This window comes from Ovis canadensis, chromosome X, assembly GCF_042477335.2.
Source record: "Ovis canadensis isolate MfBH-ARS-UI-01 breed Bighorn chromosome X, ARS-UI_OviCan_v2, whole genome shotgun sequence".
Taxonomy (NCBI): Eukaryota; Metazoa; Chordata; class Mammalia; order Artiodactyla; family Bovidae; genus Ovis; species Ovis canadensis.
In genome coordinates, this window is record NC_091727.1 from 56,552,509 (window position 1) to 56,568,135 (window position 15,627).

Here is a 15,627-nt window from a genome sequence, read left to right on the forward strand (position 1 = left end):
TGCCAAGCCAGCAAGAGCGCCACAGGTGGAACTAGATGTGACTGTAGTTTACAATCCCAGAGGGAGAATGCAAGCTGACTGGCCACTGCCGAAGCCTCAAAGCCAGGGGGAGTGCCTGAGACAGGGACTAAATGTCATCACTGTGGTCCTGACCGCAGAGGTAGTAGCTGCCACCAAGCCATAAGCAGGCAAAGGTTACTGCCCACATCTTCTGGGGAGCCTAAACTGCTTGGCTCTGCCAAGGGACATACAACTCAAGGCCAATTCCTGTGCGAGCACATGACCCACCTCGGACTTTAGCAACTTCCTGCAGGCCTGAGTCCCAGGAAACACTCCCCAAACACCCCAACTGTGGCTTCCATAACCCTCCCTCTCCACAGCCCAACTGAGCAAGTGAGCCCTAAAAAGCTGCTACCTTTGCCCCCACTAGTTTGGGTGGGAAACAGACACAACAGGGCGGCCTACAAGCAGAGGCAGGTCTAAAACCAAAGCGGAGCACCAGGGGCTGTGCGAGCAAAGAGGAGGGAGGTAATAAACTACTGCAGTCACAGCTGCAGTGGATTACATGCACGCAATTAGCCTGAGACTGTGGAATTTTCAGGCAGTTGTGGACTTTGGGAACAAGCATAACCTGGAGTAAGGCCAGATCTGAGACTGAGCTGACCCCACAGCAGGTCCAGAGACCTTCCTAGAAATATTGCAGGACTTCCTCAGTACACAGACTGGCTGGTGTTCACTGTGTGGAGAGGACAATGGAGGAATTAGAGCACACTCTTCTTACTACTTCTCTCTCTATATATATACATATACATATATATACCTCTCTATATATACACATATATACATATACACACATATATATACATATATATGTATATATATATACGTGTGTGTATATATATTCTTCCTTTTTTGTATTGTTCTAATGTTGTTCCTTAGGAAAAGGAGTACGTCAAGGCTGTATATTGCCACCCTGCTTATTTAACTTATATGCAGAGTACATCATGAGAAACGCTGGGTGGAAGAAACACAAGCTGGAATCAAGATTGCTGGGAGAAATATCAATAACCTCAGATATGCAGATGACACCACCCTTATGGCAGAAAGTAAAGAACTAAAAAGCCTCTTGATGAAAGTGAAAGAGGAGAGTGAAAAAGTTGGCTTAAAGCTCAACATTCAGAAAATTAAGATCATGGCATCCAGTCCCATCACTTCATGGGAAATAGATGGAGAAACAGTGGAAACAGTGGCAGACTTTATTTTGGGGGGCTCCAAAATCACTGGTTGACTGCAGCCTTGAAATTAAAAGACACCTGCTCCTTGGAAGAAAAGCTATGACCAACTAGACAGCATATTAAAAAGCAGAGACATTACTTCGCCAACAAAGGTCTATCTAGTCAAAGCTATGGTTTTTCCAGTGGTCATGTATGGATGTGAGAGTTGGACTATAAAGAAAGCTTAGCACCAAAGAATTGATGCTTTTGAACTGTGGTGTTGGAGAAGACTCTTGAGAGTCCCTTGGACTGCAAGGAGATCCAACCATTCCATTCTAGAGGAAATCAGTCCTGAATATTCATTGGAAGGACTGTTGCTGAAAGCTGAAACTCCAATACTTTGTCCACCTGATGTGAAGAACTGACTCATTTGAAAAGACCCTGATGCTGGGAAAAATTGAAGGCAGGAGGAGAAGGGAATGACAGAGGATAAGATAGTTGGATGGCATCACCGACTCAATGGACATGGGTTTGAATAAACTCCGGGAGTTGGTGATGGACAGGGAGGCCAGGTATTCTGCAGTCCATGGGGTCACAAAGAGTCGGACACAACTGAGTGACTGAACTGACTGAACTGAAAACGTACAATTGGGCAAGACACTTCACAAGCATAGGTGTCTATACACAATTGGATAAATTCAGTTTTTTTAAGCAATAAATAGTTATTGAGAGCCCCTGCAAATAGTTTCCTATACCTACAAAAATTTTAAGTATGCATTTTGTTGGTCTAACACTTCTATTCCTAGTAATTTATTCCAGAAAAACAAAAGTACATCTATGAGCAATGCAAATGTATGCATGTTCACTACAGGGTTATTGGAAATAACCTATATGCCCATTAATAGGAGACTGAGTAAATAATGCCAATTGAAGAACAGAATACTATGGTCTAAGGCCATACCACCCTAAATACACCCGATCTCATCTGAACTTGGAAGCTGAGCAGGGTTGGGCCTGGTTAGTACTTAGATGGGAAAACAGAATACTACACAGTTGACAAAATTGATGTAGAAATGTCAATTTAACTAGAAAGATATTTGCAATTACATGAGCATTGTTACATGAGAAAAAAAAGCAAGTCCTAAAGAACTATGAAGAGGACATGACAATCCTAAAAATATATGCTCATATGCTCTGAACAACAGATTTTTAAAATACACAAAGAAAAAAAGTGACAAAACTGAAAAGCGAAACAGACAAATTCATAATCGTAGTTGAAAACTTCAATACTCTTCTCTCAGTAACAAAATTAGTTCACGGAAAATCAGCAAAAATAATAAGGAAATTAACAACATGAACCAACTGAATCTAACAGACATTTTATAGAACACTCACTCCATCCAACAAAGCAGAATACACATTCTTCTCAAGTGCACATGTAACATTCACCAAGACAGACCATATTCTGATCAACCTTAAACATTTTTAAGAAATTAAAAATTATACAAACTGTTTTCTTTGACCACAGTGGAATTAAACTACAAATCGATAACAGAAAAATAATAGTGAAATCTCCAAACACTTAGAGATTAAACAAACTTCTAAATAGTTCAAGCAGTTAAAAGTGGTACTTAGGGAGAAATTATAGCAATTAGGTGCTTATATTAGAAAAGAAGAAAAGTCCTAGGACATCCCTGGTGGTCCAGTGGTTAAGAATCGGCCTGCCAATGCAGGGGACCTGGGTTTGATCCATGGTCTGGTAATATCCTACATGCCACGGGGCAAGTAAACCAGTGTGTCACAACTACTGAGTCCACTTGCCCTAGAGCCCATGCTCCACAAGAGAAGCCCCCACAATGAGAAGCCCATGCACTACAACTAGACAGTAACCCTGCTCACTGCAACTAGAGAAAGCCTGCGCAACATCAAAGACACAGCACACCAAAAATAAAATAAAGAAATATTTTATAAAGAAGAAAAGAAGTCTGAAATCAATAATCTACTCTTCTACCTCAAACTAGGAAAAGAAGAGCAAATTAAACCCAAAGCAAGAGAAAGGAAACTGTGAAAGTTAAAGCAGATATCAGTTAAACTGATAACAGAAAAATAGAGAAAACAAATGAAACCAAAACCTGGTTCTTTGAAAAGATCAATAAAAATGATAAATTCCTAGCAAGATTGATAAAGCGAGAGAAGACACAAATTACTAAATATCAAGAATGAACAACTAAATATTCAGCAAATGCTATGAACATAAATTCAACAACTTAAATGAAAGGACCAATTCCTTGAAAATCACAAACTTCCAAAAGTCATCTGATATAATAACTTGAATAATCACATAACTATTCAAGAAATTATATTCTTAGATAAAATTCTTCAGAGAAAAGAAAAACCTTCAGGCCCAGATGGTTTTACTTATGAATCCTACTAAACACTGAAAGAATAAACATCAATTCTACACGTCCTCAAGAAAATAAAGAGAATACTTTCCAAATCATTTCATAAAACCAGTATCATTCTCATACCAAAACCAGAAAGTCAGTACCAAAAAAACAGAAAAACACTACAGACCAACATTCATCATAAACAGATGCGATAATCCTCAACAAAATATTAGCAAATATAATCCAGAAATATATAAAAATGATATTCTAAAACTAAGTGGGGTTAAAACAATTAAAAAGACAGACTAGAGTTGGAAGAATCACATTAGCTAGTTTTATTATAAAACTACAGAAATAAAGACTGTGATATTGGCAAAGAGAAAGACACACAGATCAATGAAACAAAATGTAGAAAGAAGTATAGAAATAGGCCTACACAAATAAGGCAAATTGTTTTTTTGGCAAAGGTCCTAAAGCAATTCAGTGGAGAAGTATATTTTTCCACAAATGGTGTTAGAACAGTTAAACATCCATATGCAAGACAATGAACTGACTTCAAAACCTTCATACCTTATAGAAATTCAACTCAAAATGGATTATAGATTTAATGTTAAAGCTTTAAAACATTCATATAAAATACAGGAGAAAATTTCATGACCTAGGTTTAAGCAGAGTTCTCACATGGTGAAGAATCCGCCTGCAATGTGGGAGACTTGGGTTCAATCCCTAGGTTGGGAAGATCCCCTGGAGGAGGGCATGGCAACCCACTCCAGTATTCTTGACTGGAGAATCCCTGTGGACCAAGGAGCCTGGCGGGCTACAGTCCATAGGGTTGCAAAGAGTTGGACATGACTGAGTGACTAAGCATAGAAAGATAACATATAAAAATTGAACTTTATAAAAATTAAAAACTTTCGCTCTATGAAAGACACAGATTTAAAAAAAAAAAAACTGGTGTGATATATTTGTAAATCACACATCCAACAAAGGATCTGTAACCAGAATATATAAGGAACTCTCATAACTTGACACAAAGAAAATAAACTATCCAATTTAAAACTGGGCAAAAGATATAGACATTTCATCAAAAACGACTTCATACAAACAAGTATGTTCAACATTATTAGCCCTTGAGGAAACACAAATTAGAACTATGATGAGATTCCTCTATACATCTATATGGCCAAAGTTTAAAAACAAACAATACTAAGTGCTAACAAGGATGCAGAGCAGCTAGAACTCTCATATATTGCAGGTAAGAGTGCAAAATGATAGTCATTCTGTAGCACTTTCTCATTAAGTTAAACATACACTTATCATATGACCCAGAAATCCCACTCCTGGGTGTTGATGTTGGAAATAAAAACTTATATTAACATAAAACCCTGTACATTAATGTTTACAGACATTCTTCTCACAGTCTCAGAAACTGGAAACAACTCAAAATGTCCTTTAATGGGGGAAGGTTTAAACAAACCTTGGTACATCCATACCATGGACTACTACTCAGCAATAAAAAGGAATAAACTGTTGATACACACAACTTGTATAGATCTCAAAGGAATTATGGTAAGTGATTAAAGTCAATCCCAAAAGGTTACACAGTATATGATTCCATTTACATAACATTCCTGAAATCACAAAAGTAAAAAAATGGAAAGCAAATTAGAAGTTTCCAGGGACAGGAAGGTGAGGGGAGGGAGATGGCTGTGGCTATAAAAGAGTAAAACAAGGGATCATTCTGGTGATGGAACAATTTTGTATCTTAACTATGGTATGGTGCTTATGAAACTCACATGCGTGATAAAATTATATAGGCTAAACACACAAAGAAATAAGAGCATGTAAACTGGTAAAATATAAATAAAGCCTCTGGACCTTGACTGTGATATTATATGACAGTTATGCAAAATGTTACCCCTGGGAGAAACCAGGTGAAGGGTACACAGGACCTCTCTATATACTATTTTTTTTGCAACTTCTTGTGAATCTATTATTTCAAAATGTTAAAAGTTCATAGAACTGTATACCAAAAGTCAATTTTACTATTTTGAGATATAAAAATTAAAGTTACAAAAGTAATATATATAGGAACACATTTTCTACAACTGTGATTCTCTATCAAAGGTATACATTAGCATGGCTTATGGAACTTAAAAAATTTATGATAAGTCTCAGACAGGACCTGGGCATCTGACTCTGTGATCAGTGTACCATTTTTAAAATGGGGGCATAATAAACACACATGAATATTAACACTCTTTGTAGGTTATGGGATCATAAGTAATCATAATTTCTTACTTGGCTACAATAAATGTGAATTTTTGTGCAATAAAAATAACAAAAACTTTTTTTAAAAAATTCAGTTCATTCCAGCTGGTATCTCTAAAGAGTCAGACATGACTTAGCAACTAAACAACAACAAACAACTGCTCCCAGTTTCATGCCATCTGATAAGATGATCTTCTCTGTTCTCATCTATATAATTTATAAAAAGTGTCAATCAAAACAAAGTCCACTGGCAGTCTACTAGAAATCTCTTTCTTATTTGGTAATAATCAGCAATATTTGTGATCAATTTTATTTATTTAAGATCTACTCAGATTCTACTTTATCTAATTTACTAGTTTTCATCATTTCGATAGAATGACATCTTCATGCTTTGCTGATCTTCAAATATACAATATCTACCACATTTCCCTGGTTTGTCACTCCAAAGCGAGCCTGAACCATTACTCTGGTATTTAAAGGATATTTAACAATATTACCTTTTCTTCTGCTGAGCACAGACTATGCCTTTTATTTCCTTGCAAACTCCAGAGCAACCCCTTCAATTCTATCCATTCAACAAATATTCACTGACATCCATGTACTAGTACACCTTCATTAGTGTAAAGTAATAATTAAGTATTCACAACAATATTCCCTCAACAGTCAACTCTGAACAAACAGCCATCTGCCCTGTTTGGGGCTATACTGTCCTTCCTATTACTCATCCCATCCAAAGCTTGAAAGACTTATCCAATCACTACATATACTTTTACAAGATTTTGAGAATGACTGAACTACCATACCATGATTACCTTTTCTAGAAATCTCTCTCCTTCCACTGGGTTCTCATAGTGTCTTATTAATAGCATTCCTATATTACTTAGTATATTCTACTTTGTATTATTCTTATCTGCCTGCATGTCTTATCTTGTTCCCTAGGTCATAAGCTTCCTGAGGGCAGGAATCCTGGCTTATTCAGCTCTGGAGACTCAGTAAATTTTTACTCTTGTTTGAGACCTGGCAATGCTGAGTGAATAATCAATAAAGAGAATAGCAGCCCCTTAAGGCAGCAGTTGTCAGGCTTACCTGCACCTCCACCAACCAGTCCACAAGAATGGCCCTCATGTCACGGTCGATATCAGTCTGCCTGGTCATATATTTTTTAAGTATAAACTTTTCCTGGCAGTAAGAAAGAAATATTAACAGATAAACTCTTCTTGTAGTTCAAAATTATAACTTAGGAAAAGCTATAAGCAACTAACATCTAAAAACAAATTATAACTTAAGTAATTTCTTCCCAGTTCTAACTCATTATTTTTAGCTGGTATCAAATAGAGGCAGAGCAAAGTATCCTTTCCCAAACAAGGTCAGTTATCCTTGGGAAATGAACACACATGGTATTCAAGTGTCAGGGTGGATATTGCGGAGTCTAGCAGAATATGAAATATAGGCAGGAATACTCCTATGACTATAGATGAATACCAACAAGATTCTGCCCCTTCTTTGCAATTCAATCAAAAGCATGATACCATGCTGTATAGAGGAGTCATTCTCAAACTTTAACATACATATTTGAAAGATACTTGAGGATCTTTCCTTACTCCTTCGAAAACGTTTTACTCCTTGGAAGAAAAGTTATGACCAACCTAGATAGCATATTGAAAAGCAGAGACATTACTTTGCCAAGAAAGGTCCGTCTAGTCAAGGCTATGGTTTTTCCAGTGGTCATGTATGGATGTGAGAGTTGGACTGTGAAGAAAGCTGAGCGCAGAAGAATTGATGCTTTTGAACATCATTTGGTGTTGGAGAAGACTCTTGAGAGTCCCTTGGACTGCAAGGAGATCCAACCAGTCCATTCTGAAGGAGATCAGCCCTGGGATTTCTTTGGAAGGAGTGATGCTAATGCTGAAACTCTAGTACTTTGGACACCTCATGCAAAGAGTTGACTCACTGGAAAAGACTCTGATGCTGGGAGAGATTGGGGGCAGGAGGAAAAGGGGACGACAGAGGATGAGATGGCTGGATGGCATCACTGACGAGTCTGAGTGAACTCCGGGAGTTGGTGATGGACAGGGAGGCCTGGTGTGCTGCGATTCATGGGGTCGCAAAGAGTCGGACATGACTGAGCGACTGAACTGAATTGAACTGAGATCTTTAAAATTTAGAAAGTCTGGGGTAAGGTTAGGTTTCTGCATTTCTAACAAGATCTTAAGTGAAACGAATACTGCCGAGCTAAGGCCCACACTTTTAGCATAGCAAAATTATCTCTTGATTCTTCCAAGATATACTAGACAGGCTCTGGAGTCAGTTCATCTATTACCACGTCTTTAGAGAGAAGATGAGACATTTCATCATTCCTCTTATGAATGGCCTGCTAAAATTCTAGTTAGTACATAACCCTGGTCCCATCTGTTCCACTGAGAGAGAGAAGAAAATTTGGAATTGATGAAAATTAGTGGTAAAGGAGACTGGCAGATTTGAAAGGAGAAAGAAAATTTCACCAAGTTGGAGAGCTGGAACAAAGAGTCTGGTTTTACATGCAATGCCAGAAAACTGCATAGAGAAGGGGAAAGATCTCTTAAGTCACTCAGAAAGAGCTCCCTTGACAATTTTTGTGACTGAGATTACCTTCTAAGCAATTGGTGCGGGCTTATGGTTTCTAAGGTAATCAAACTCTAGTTCATATCCCAGATGTACTACACACTAGTTGTTTTGACTGAGCAGTTTCCCCCAACTATAAAAAGGAGATAGTAATACCTACCATCATGAAGCTATTGGGAGAATTAAGCAAGATAATGTTTATAAATCCTTTAGCACAATGTTTAACTCACAGTATGCTACCAGGAGACATCAGCTGCTACTGTTATTGTTTTCCTCATCATTGAAGGATGTATGGTAAGGAAATGAGAACTGGAAAATTATTTCCCCTCACCCCATCCCCTACATACCTCTCTTTTCTTCATGTAACTGAAGATATCCTTAGCATATACTGAGCTGAAAAGTGGGTCGCTGCAGTCTATATCAGTATTCCCCAGTGGGATCATCTGCTTGGAAATCATCAAAAAGACGTATTAGGAAAAAGATTCCAAGAGAAGCTTAGCGCACACACACAAAATTACTCCTTTCTTCCCACTTTTATCTTCAGCTCAAGCCTTTGCCCTGTAATCTGCATACTGTTGAGTAACCAAGAAATACTTAATCCTTGTACATACCTGCTCTGCCCTAAGAACCAGGCACTATTATTACAGGTGAGCACAAGATTCTCCAAGAAAGACATTGTGATCTTACAATCTTCCAGCTTATGTCACCTGTTATGTTTCAATGCTTTGATCAGGCCCAGTTCATCTTGTTAGCCTTTTCCTCCCTTCTATACCTTTAACCATGTTATTTTGCCTAAGGTTGTTTCTCCTCCCAGGTACCAAACCTCATCTCATTTGCCTTCTAATTTACAACTTATAAACCATCTTCCTTGGAAGATGCCTCTGTGAATTTAACTCATCTTTAGCTAAGGTCCTATGTAATGCAGATTGCAATTACTAAGAAAGGGAATTTCCTGAAATTGTCTAACCACTACTGAAATACACACACACACAGAGTATTCCAGACCCTTGAGGGTGTCCCTGGAATAAATACTTTCTAGTGGCTCAGGTATATCACTATGCCAATCGTGAAGTCAAGAGATTCTACAAGGCCAGTTTGGTTTAATATCACTTACTATATACAACTCAATTGCTTAGGAAGGCAAAAAAAACTTTGCTAGCAGCCACCTCCAAGACAAAAAAGAACACTTCATCTAATTTAAGAAGAAAGAAAGCAGAATACCTCCTGCTGTGATCTCTTGTCACAAGATGAGAAAGGTTTATCGGAACTGGATTCACAAGTACTGGACTTGCTTATGGTACTGCAAGACATGGTGACGGTGTTGGACAAGCCTGTTCCAGATTCAGGGGTGGTGGTGGACACATCTGGGCTGGTTTCAATTTGGAAGGTGCAATCTTTGAGAAAGGGGTCTTCTTTGTGAGTGAGAGTCTTTTGCAAGGCCAATGGCTCCTTCCAGACAGCCTCCTTCTCAATCATGGAATTATCCTGCAAGGCCAAGGACTCCCTCAGGATGGTCTCCTTTCCAATGCTGGGCTTCTCCTGCAAGGCCTGTGGCTGCTTAATAATGCACTCCTCTTCACTGGTGATGTTCTCTTGCAAGGTCGACTGCTTTTTCAAGAGGAACACCTCCCCCTGAGCAGTGGGCTGCTTCTTAAAAGATGATTGTCCCTCTATGCTGGCTGCTGCCTTGGGGGAGAAGTTTTCCTTCAGAACCAATGGTTTCTTGAAAAAGCATTTCTCTTCAGTGGTGCTTTTCTTCTGCAAAGCCAACAGCGTCTTCAAGAAGTCTACTTTGGTATCAGTCTTCTGCAAGACCAAGGACTTCTCCATGGTCAACAGTTCTTTGACATTGGATTCTTCTTTAGTGGCGATCTTCTCCTCTAAGGTTAATGGCTTCTTTGAGAGGGACGCCTGTTGCAGAGAGGTGTGTTTCTCTTTCAATACAGATGGATCCTGGAAGAGGAGCCCCTCTTCAGTTGTATACTTTTTTTTTAAGGGCAACAACTTCTTAAAGAGTGACTCTTTTTCAGAGGTGGTCTTCTCTATGACCGTGTTCCACTGAGTGATTTGCCTCATTTTTGGAGATAATGTTGTCTTGGTAAGAACTGCCTCATCAGTTGAAGACTTCTTCCTAGATGATACTGGCATCATAACGGAATTCTTACCAATCATATTCTGCAACCCCAACAGTTCTTGCCAGATAGACATTATTGTTTGAGTGGCACACGTTTGCTTCATTAAAGATAATGACTCCTCGGTAGAGACTGCCACATTTGTGGTCTGTGTCTTCCTAAATGACAGTGGCTCCATAAGAAATTCATCTTTACTGTCTATTCTCTCCTGTAATGCCCATGGCTTTTTCAAGGGGGCCACATCCCCCTGAGTGGTGTGCTTCTCTTGCAGTGCAGATGGTTCCTTCAAGTGGGACTCCACCTCAGTGGTAGGCTCCTTAATGAGTGATTTCTCTTCAGAAATGGTCTGCAATACTAGTGGCTTGATCAAACAGGACTTACCCTGAGTAGTACACTTCTCCTTTAAAGATAACAGCATATTGGTGGAAGCTGCCTCCCCAATGGTAAACTTCTTAAAAGTCAAAGTCTCCTTTTTAAGTGATTCCTCCTCAGCTGGAGTCTTTTGCAAGACCAAGGGCTTCTTCAAGATGGATGCCTCCTCTAGAATGGTGTGCTTCTCCTGTAATGCTGATGGCTCTTGGAAAAGGGATTCCTTAGTGGTAGGCGGCTTCTTAAAGGGTAATGGCTCCTTAACGAGTGACTTCTCTTCAGATGTGACATTCTGCAATACTGGTGGATTCTTCAAGTGGTACATCTTCCCCTGAGTAGTACACTTCCCCTTTAAAGGTAGTGGCTTCTTGGGAAGTGTTGCCTCCTTAGTAGTATGAGCCTTCCTAAAGGAAAGTGGCTCCATAAGAAAATCATCTTCATCATCTTTCTTCTGCAATGCCCATGGCTTCTTCAAAAGTGTCACTGCTCCATCATCGGTATGCTTCTCTTGCAACACTGAGAGGTCCTGGAAGAGGGACTCCTCCTTAGGGGTAGGCTTCTTTTTAAAGGACAGTAACTGGCTAGTGAGTGCCTTCTCTTCAGAGGCGGTCTTCTTCGTGTAGGTCATCTTCCTCTTCCTCTGAGTAGTGCACTTTTTCTTTAAAGATAATGGCCTCATGGTGAAGGCTGTCTCCTCAGTGGTAGATTGCTTCTTAAAAGCCAATGGTTCCTTAAAAAGTGATTTCTCTTCAGTGTCGATCTTCTCCTGAAAGGCCAATGATTTCTTCAAGATGGATATTTCTTGTTCAGAGGTGTGCTTCTCTTGCAGTGCAGGTGGCTCCTGGAAAAAGGACTCCTCCTCAGCAGTAGGCTTTCTCTTAAAAGACTCCTCAGTGAGTGGCTTTTCTTCAGAGGTGGTCTTCTGCAGTACTAGAGGATTTTTCTTATAGGACATCTTCCTCTGAGTGGTATACTTTTTCTTTAAAGATGATAATGAGTTGGTGAAAGTTGCTTCCTCAGTTTTAGCCTTCTTCCTAACATTCTGGAGCTCCATAAAGGAAGAATCCTCTTCAACACTGACATCCTGCAAGGCCAACTCCTCCCCCAAGCAAGACTGTTTTCCCTGATATTGGCACATATTCTTTAAGGATAATGTCCTGTTGGTGATGGCTGCCTCCCCGGTTTTACGCTTCTTCCCAAAAGTCATTGGCTGTACATCACTATCACTCTTCCTCTGCAAGGACAGTGGCTTCTTCAAGAGGGACATTACCTCCTGATTTGTGCACTTATTTGAAGATAATGACCTCTTCGTGAGGACTGCATCCTCAGAAGTGGGTTCCTCTTTTAAAATGAATGGCTCTTTGAAAATAGATGCTTCCTCAGTATTGGGTGTCTTGGAGCTGGTAGACATATCCAGAGTGAGCAGATTATCTATAATGTTTGGCACCATGGTGGTTGAGACTATTATTGGTGAGAGTTCTACCTTACATCTGCAAAGGAAACAATGTCTGGGTGAGAAGAATGTAGTTCCTAGAATCCTTACCTATCATTTCATTTTGTCACTACACTTACTAAATGTATGGAAAGGGAAAGGACTGCAACCCCAAGAGACAGACTAGAGGGTAAAAATCAATGGGTAACATAGTAAATCTACTAAGTAGCATAGTGTATAGTTTCTATGATCTAGGTCCTCACACTTTTCTAAAAAAATTCCCCCTGAAATCCTTATCTTGCTTTTTCATATATGACTTATTACCTTTATTTATATAAAAAGGCTTTTATTATAATACTTAGCACATCGTATGAGTGATTTGCTTATGTATCAGTTTCTCTCACTAGCTGCATTTGTCTTTGTCTATCAGCACTAGGCATCTGGTGAAATTCAGATTGAAATTAATATTGTTTGAAGGCTTATGAGAGACAATTATAAGAGAGAGGCTTATAAAAGGCTTATGAAAGCTTATAAGAGAAAGTTGGTCTGGTACTTAATGTTCATGGTATCTAGTCATATTCCCTTCACCCTAGGCTATTCACAAGATGCTTTCCCAGTGAAGGTAATAAAAAGACCAAAATAAACATTTGTTGACATGTGTCAGATGCAAAGCTTTGTTTTGAATAGGACTTCACTTCAATTAGAATGATTAACCTGGTGTGACCAAATCACTGGATGACTAGAAATCAGAACAAGAAAAGAGAATTATTGGTAAATATGATCAATCTGAACAAAAGTACCTCAAAAAACTAGATATTATATGATTCCATTTATATGAATCATCTAGAGGAGACATATCCACGGAGGTATATCCATAACAGATAGTAGACTGGTGAGTGTCTGGAGCTGGGAAGGGGTGGGGAGGAAGATAGAAAGGGGGACTAGGAAATCTATTCTTCCTAAAAGAAGTAATTCCCACTGGAATGAGGAGAGGATATAGAAAGGTCTTACTCCACTTTCTAAGTCTTCTTCCAATAAAAATTTTCCTAGGAGTAAATCATTTTCCCAAATCCTAGGTGAGAATACTCATATCTACTTGCAGAACCTGTGATCAGTTCCCTAAACACAGCTGGAAAATACACATTTTTGGCCTAAGGAGACAGTAATTTCTCTAGAGTAACAAGAAACAAGCCTCCCCCTAAGGCTTCTTATGGGATAAGCAGACTGGCAAGCTATTAATCGGCTGCTGAGAATCCCCTGAAAACTGGCTCCACACTCTGGAGCCCAGACTTGCTCAATCAGGGACTGAATCACCAAAAGAGAGAAAATATGAACACAAGATCTCTTGGCAAATTCCTCAATGACAACAGCTCTTTCAATATGCACACAACAGGGGGTGAGGGGCAGAGGGAGGGAGGGAGGGACAGAGGAGGGAGAGACAAGAGGCCTGAAATTCTTTAGCAACTTAGACCATCTAAGCACCCAGGGTTAATATAGTACTCACCACTGTGGCTCATTAACAATGTTCTCAATGGGAACAAAAGGCAGTCAAAAGGATGTCACTCCCTCTCCTTTACCATCTAAAGCAATGCCCTCTGAGTTCCCTCTACTCACCTTTTTATATTCATCTTATTGTTTTCAGGCAACCTTTCCTTGTTTCTCTTCTTGGAAGTATCTTTAACAAACTCATTATTGGCTTCCTTCTTGGGCTGGACATGTTGACTTTGAGGAGCCTGCAAAAAAAGGCGGCGGGGGTGGGGTGGGGAGTAGTCAGGAGAAGGAAGCAAGGAAATGGAGAGAGAAAAGTTCACTTTTCAAGATATATAGAATATAGTGTTGATCTCCATACTGGCTGGCAAATTCCCAAGATATTTTATAAACTTCACATTCCATTTTGACCCCATAAGACGTTCAGAGGGGGAAAAAGACCATACAACTGGCTTTGCTGCCTGAGAATGCCAAGATCAACTAGCGTTTCAGGGCAGACCTCTAACACATCACTATCTGTGATACATCTATCCCATCCCACTGAGGGGATATTTATTTAACATGGGGCTCTGGGGAGCTCCACCAAAGACTCTAATCATGACTAATTCTATTAAACAGCAGAAGAAATCATGGGACTGTGAATAACATCAATAAAAAAATCATTTTAAAGATTATGCCTTTAAAATAAAACAAATTGAATCTAATTATATTCCAAATAAATACCATAACCACACTGAAGGACAAAAGAAAGAAAACAGAAGAAAATACAAGAAACAGCTAATCCAAGTAAACACAGACTATATACCCTCAATATATACTTCCTCAATCAGGATGGGTTTGTGGGGTGGTAGGGAATATCACAAATAAATCTGGAACTCTTTTTAATAGGTGAGTTTATTATGGTAGTGTGGAAGAAGTAATTCTGAAACTTTTAGATGTATTACAGTATTGGGTAAATATGTTGATGATCTTAGGAACCATGGTTCTCACTGTAAAGAAGGAACATACAAATATGGACTGAGGAATATAAGAAAGAATCTTGTGCATTGGAATGGGAGCTGTATAGACTCATAATTTCTTACACAGGTATATGTATATATATATAGGAGTATGTGTTACTTGTATATATAGATATATGTGTGTGTGTGTATATCTGTAAGTACAGATATGTGTGTATGTATAATGTATATGTGGGCTCCCCTGGTGGCTCAGCAGTAAAGAATCCGCCTGCCAATGCAGGAGTCCCAGCTTCATGCCTGGGTCAGGAAGATCCCTTGGAGAAGGAAATGGCAACCCACTCCAGTTTTCTTGCCTGGAGAATCCCATGGACAGAGAAGCCATGGAAGGCTACAGTCCATGGGGTCACAAAGAGTTGGACACGAATTAGTGACTAAAAGAACAACAAATATATATATTACATCCAGATATTTCCTAACTCTCTGCAGAAAGGGCAGAAAAAGCAGATACCCCAGTAGTACACCTAGCACTGAGATCTTAGTCTCTAGTACTATTCCCCACTCAAATGAGCAGGAATTCTTTGGAAAAACAGTTGACTCCCTGTCTGAGATAAAAATAGGTACATGATGAGTCTGAGACATCCTGTTATGCTGGAACGAAAATGCTCAAAAAAAAAATGAGGAGAGTATGTCACAAAGACACAGTAATTAGATTCAAGGGGACCCTAGTGGCCAATTTGAACACCAAAATAACATAATAATGAACAACAAACCACT

General features: G+C 39.2%; 1 protein-coding gene across 11 annotated transcripts in view; it reads right to left on the reverse strand.

Moving 5' to 3' along the window:
- Positions 1-15,627, reverse strand: part of CCNB3 (cyclin B3) — a 60,792-nt gene that overhangs the window by 23,797 nt on the left and 21,368 nt on the right. For 3 of the 11 annotated variants that reach the window (XM_070290004.1, XM_070290005.1, XM_070290003.1), the window contains exons 4-7: positions 14,021-14,139; positions 12,245-12,464; positions 8,821-8,916; positions 6,959-7,051 (exon numbers count right to left, since the gene is read on the reverse strand). In XM_070290004.1, the coding sequence (XP_070146105.1) occupies positions 6,959-7,051; positions 8,821-8,916; positions 12,245-12,464; positions 14,021-14,139 (528 nt within the window). Of the gene's footprint in view, positions 1-6,958; positions 7,052-8,820; positions 8,920-9,694; positions 12,465-14,020; positions 14,140-15,627 lie in introns of all 11 variants that reach the window. The other 8 variants (XM_070289997.1, XM_070289998.1, XM_070289996.1 and 5 more) reach the window with 5 other exon arrangements.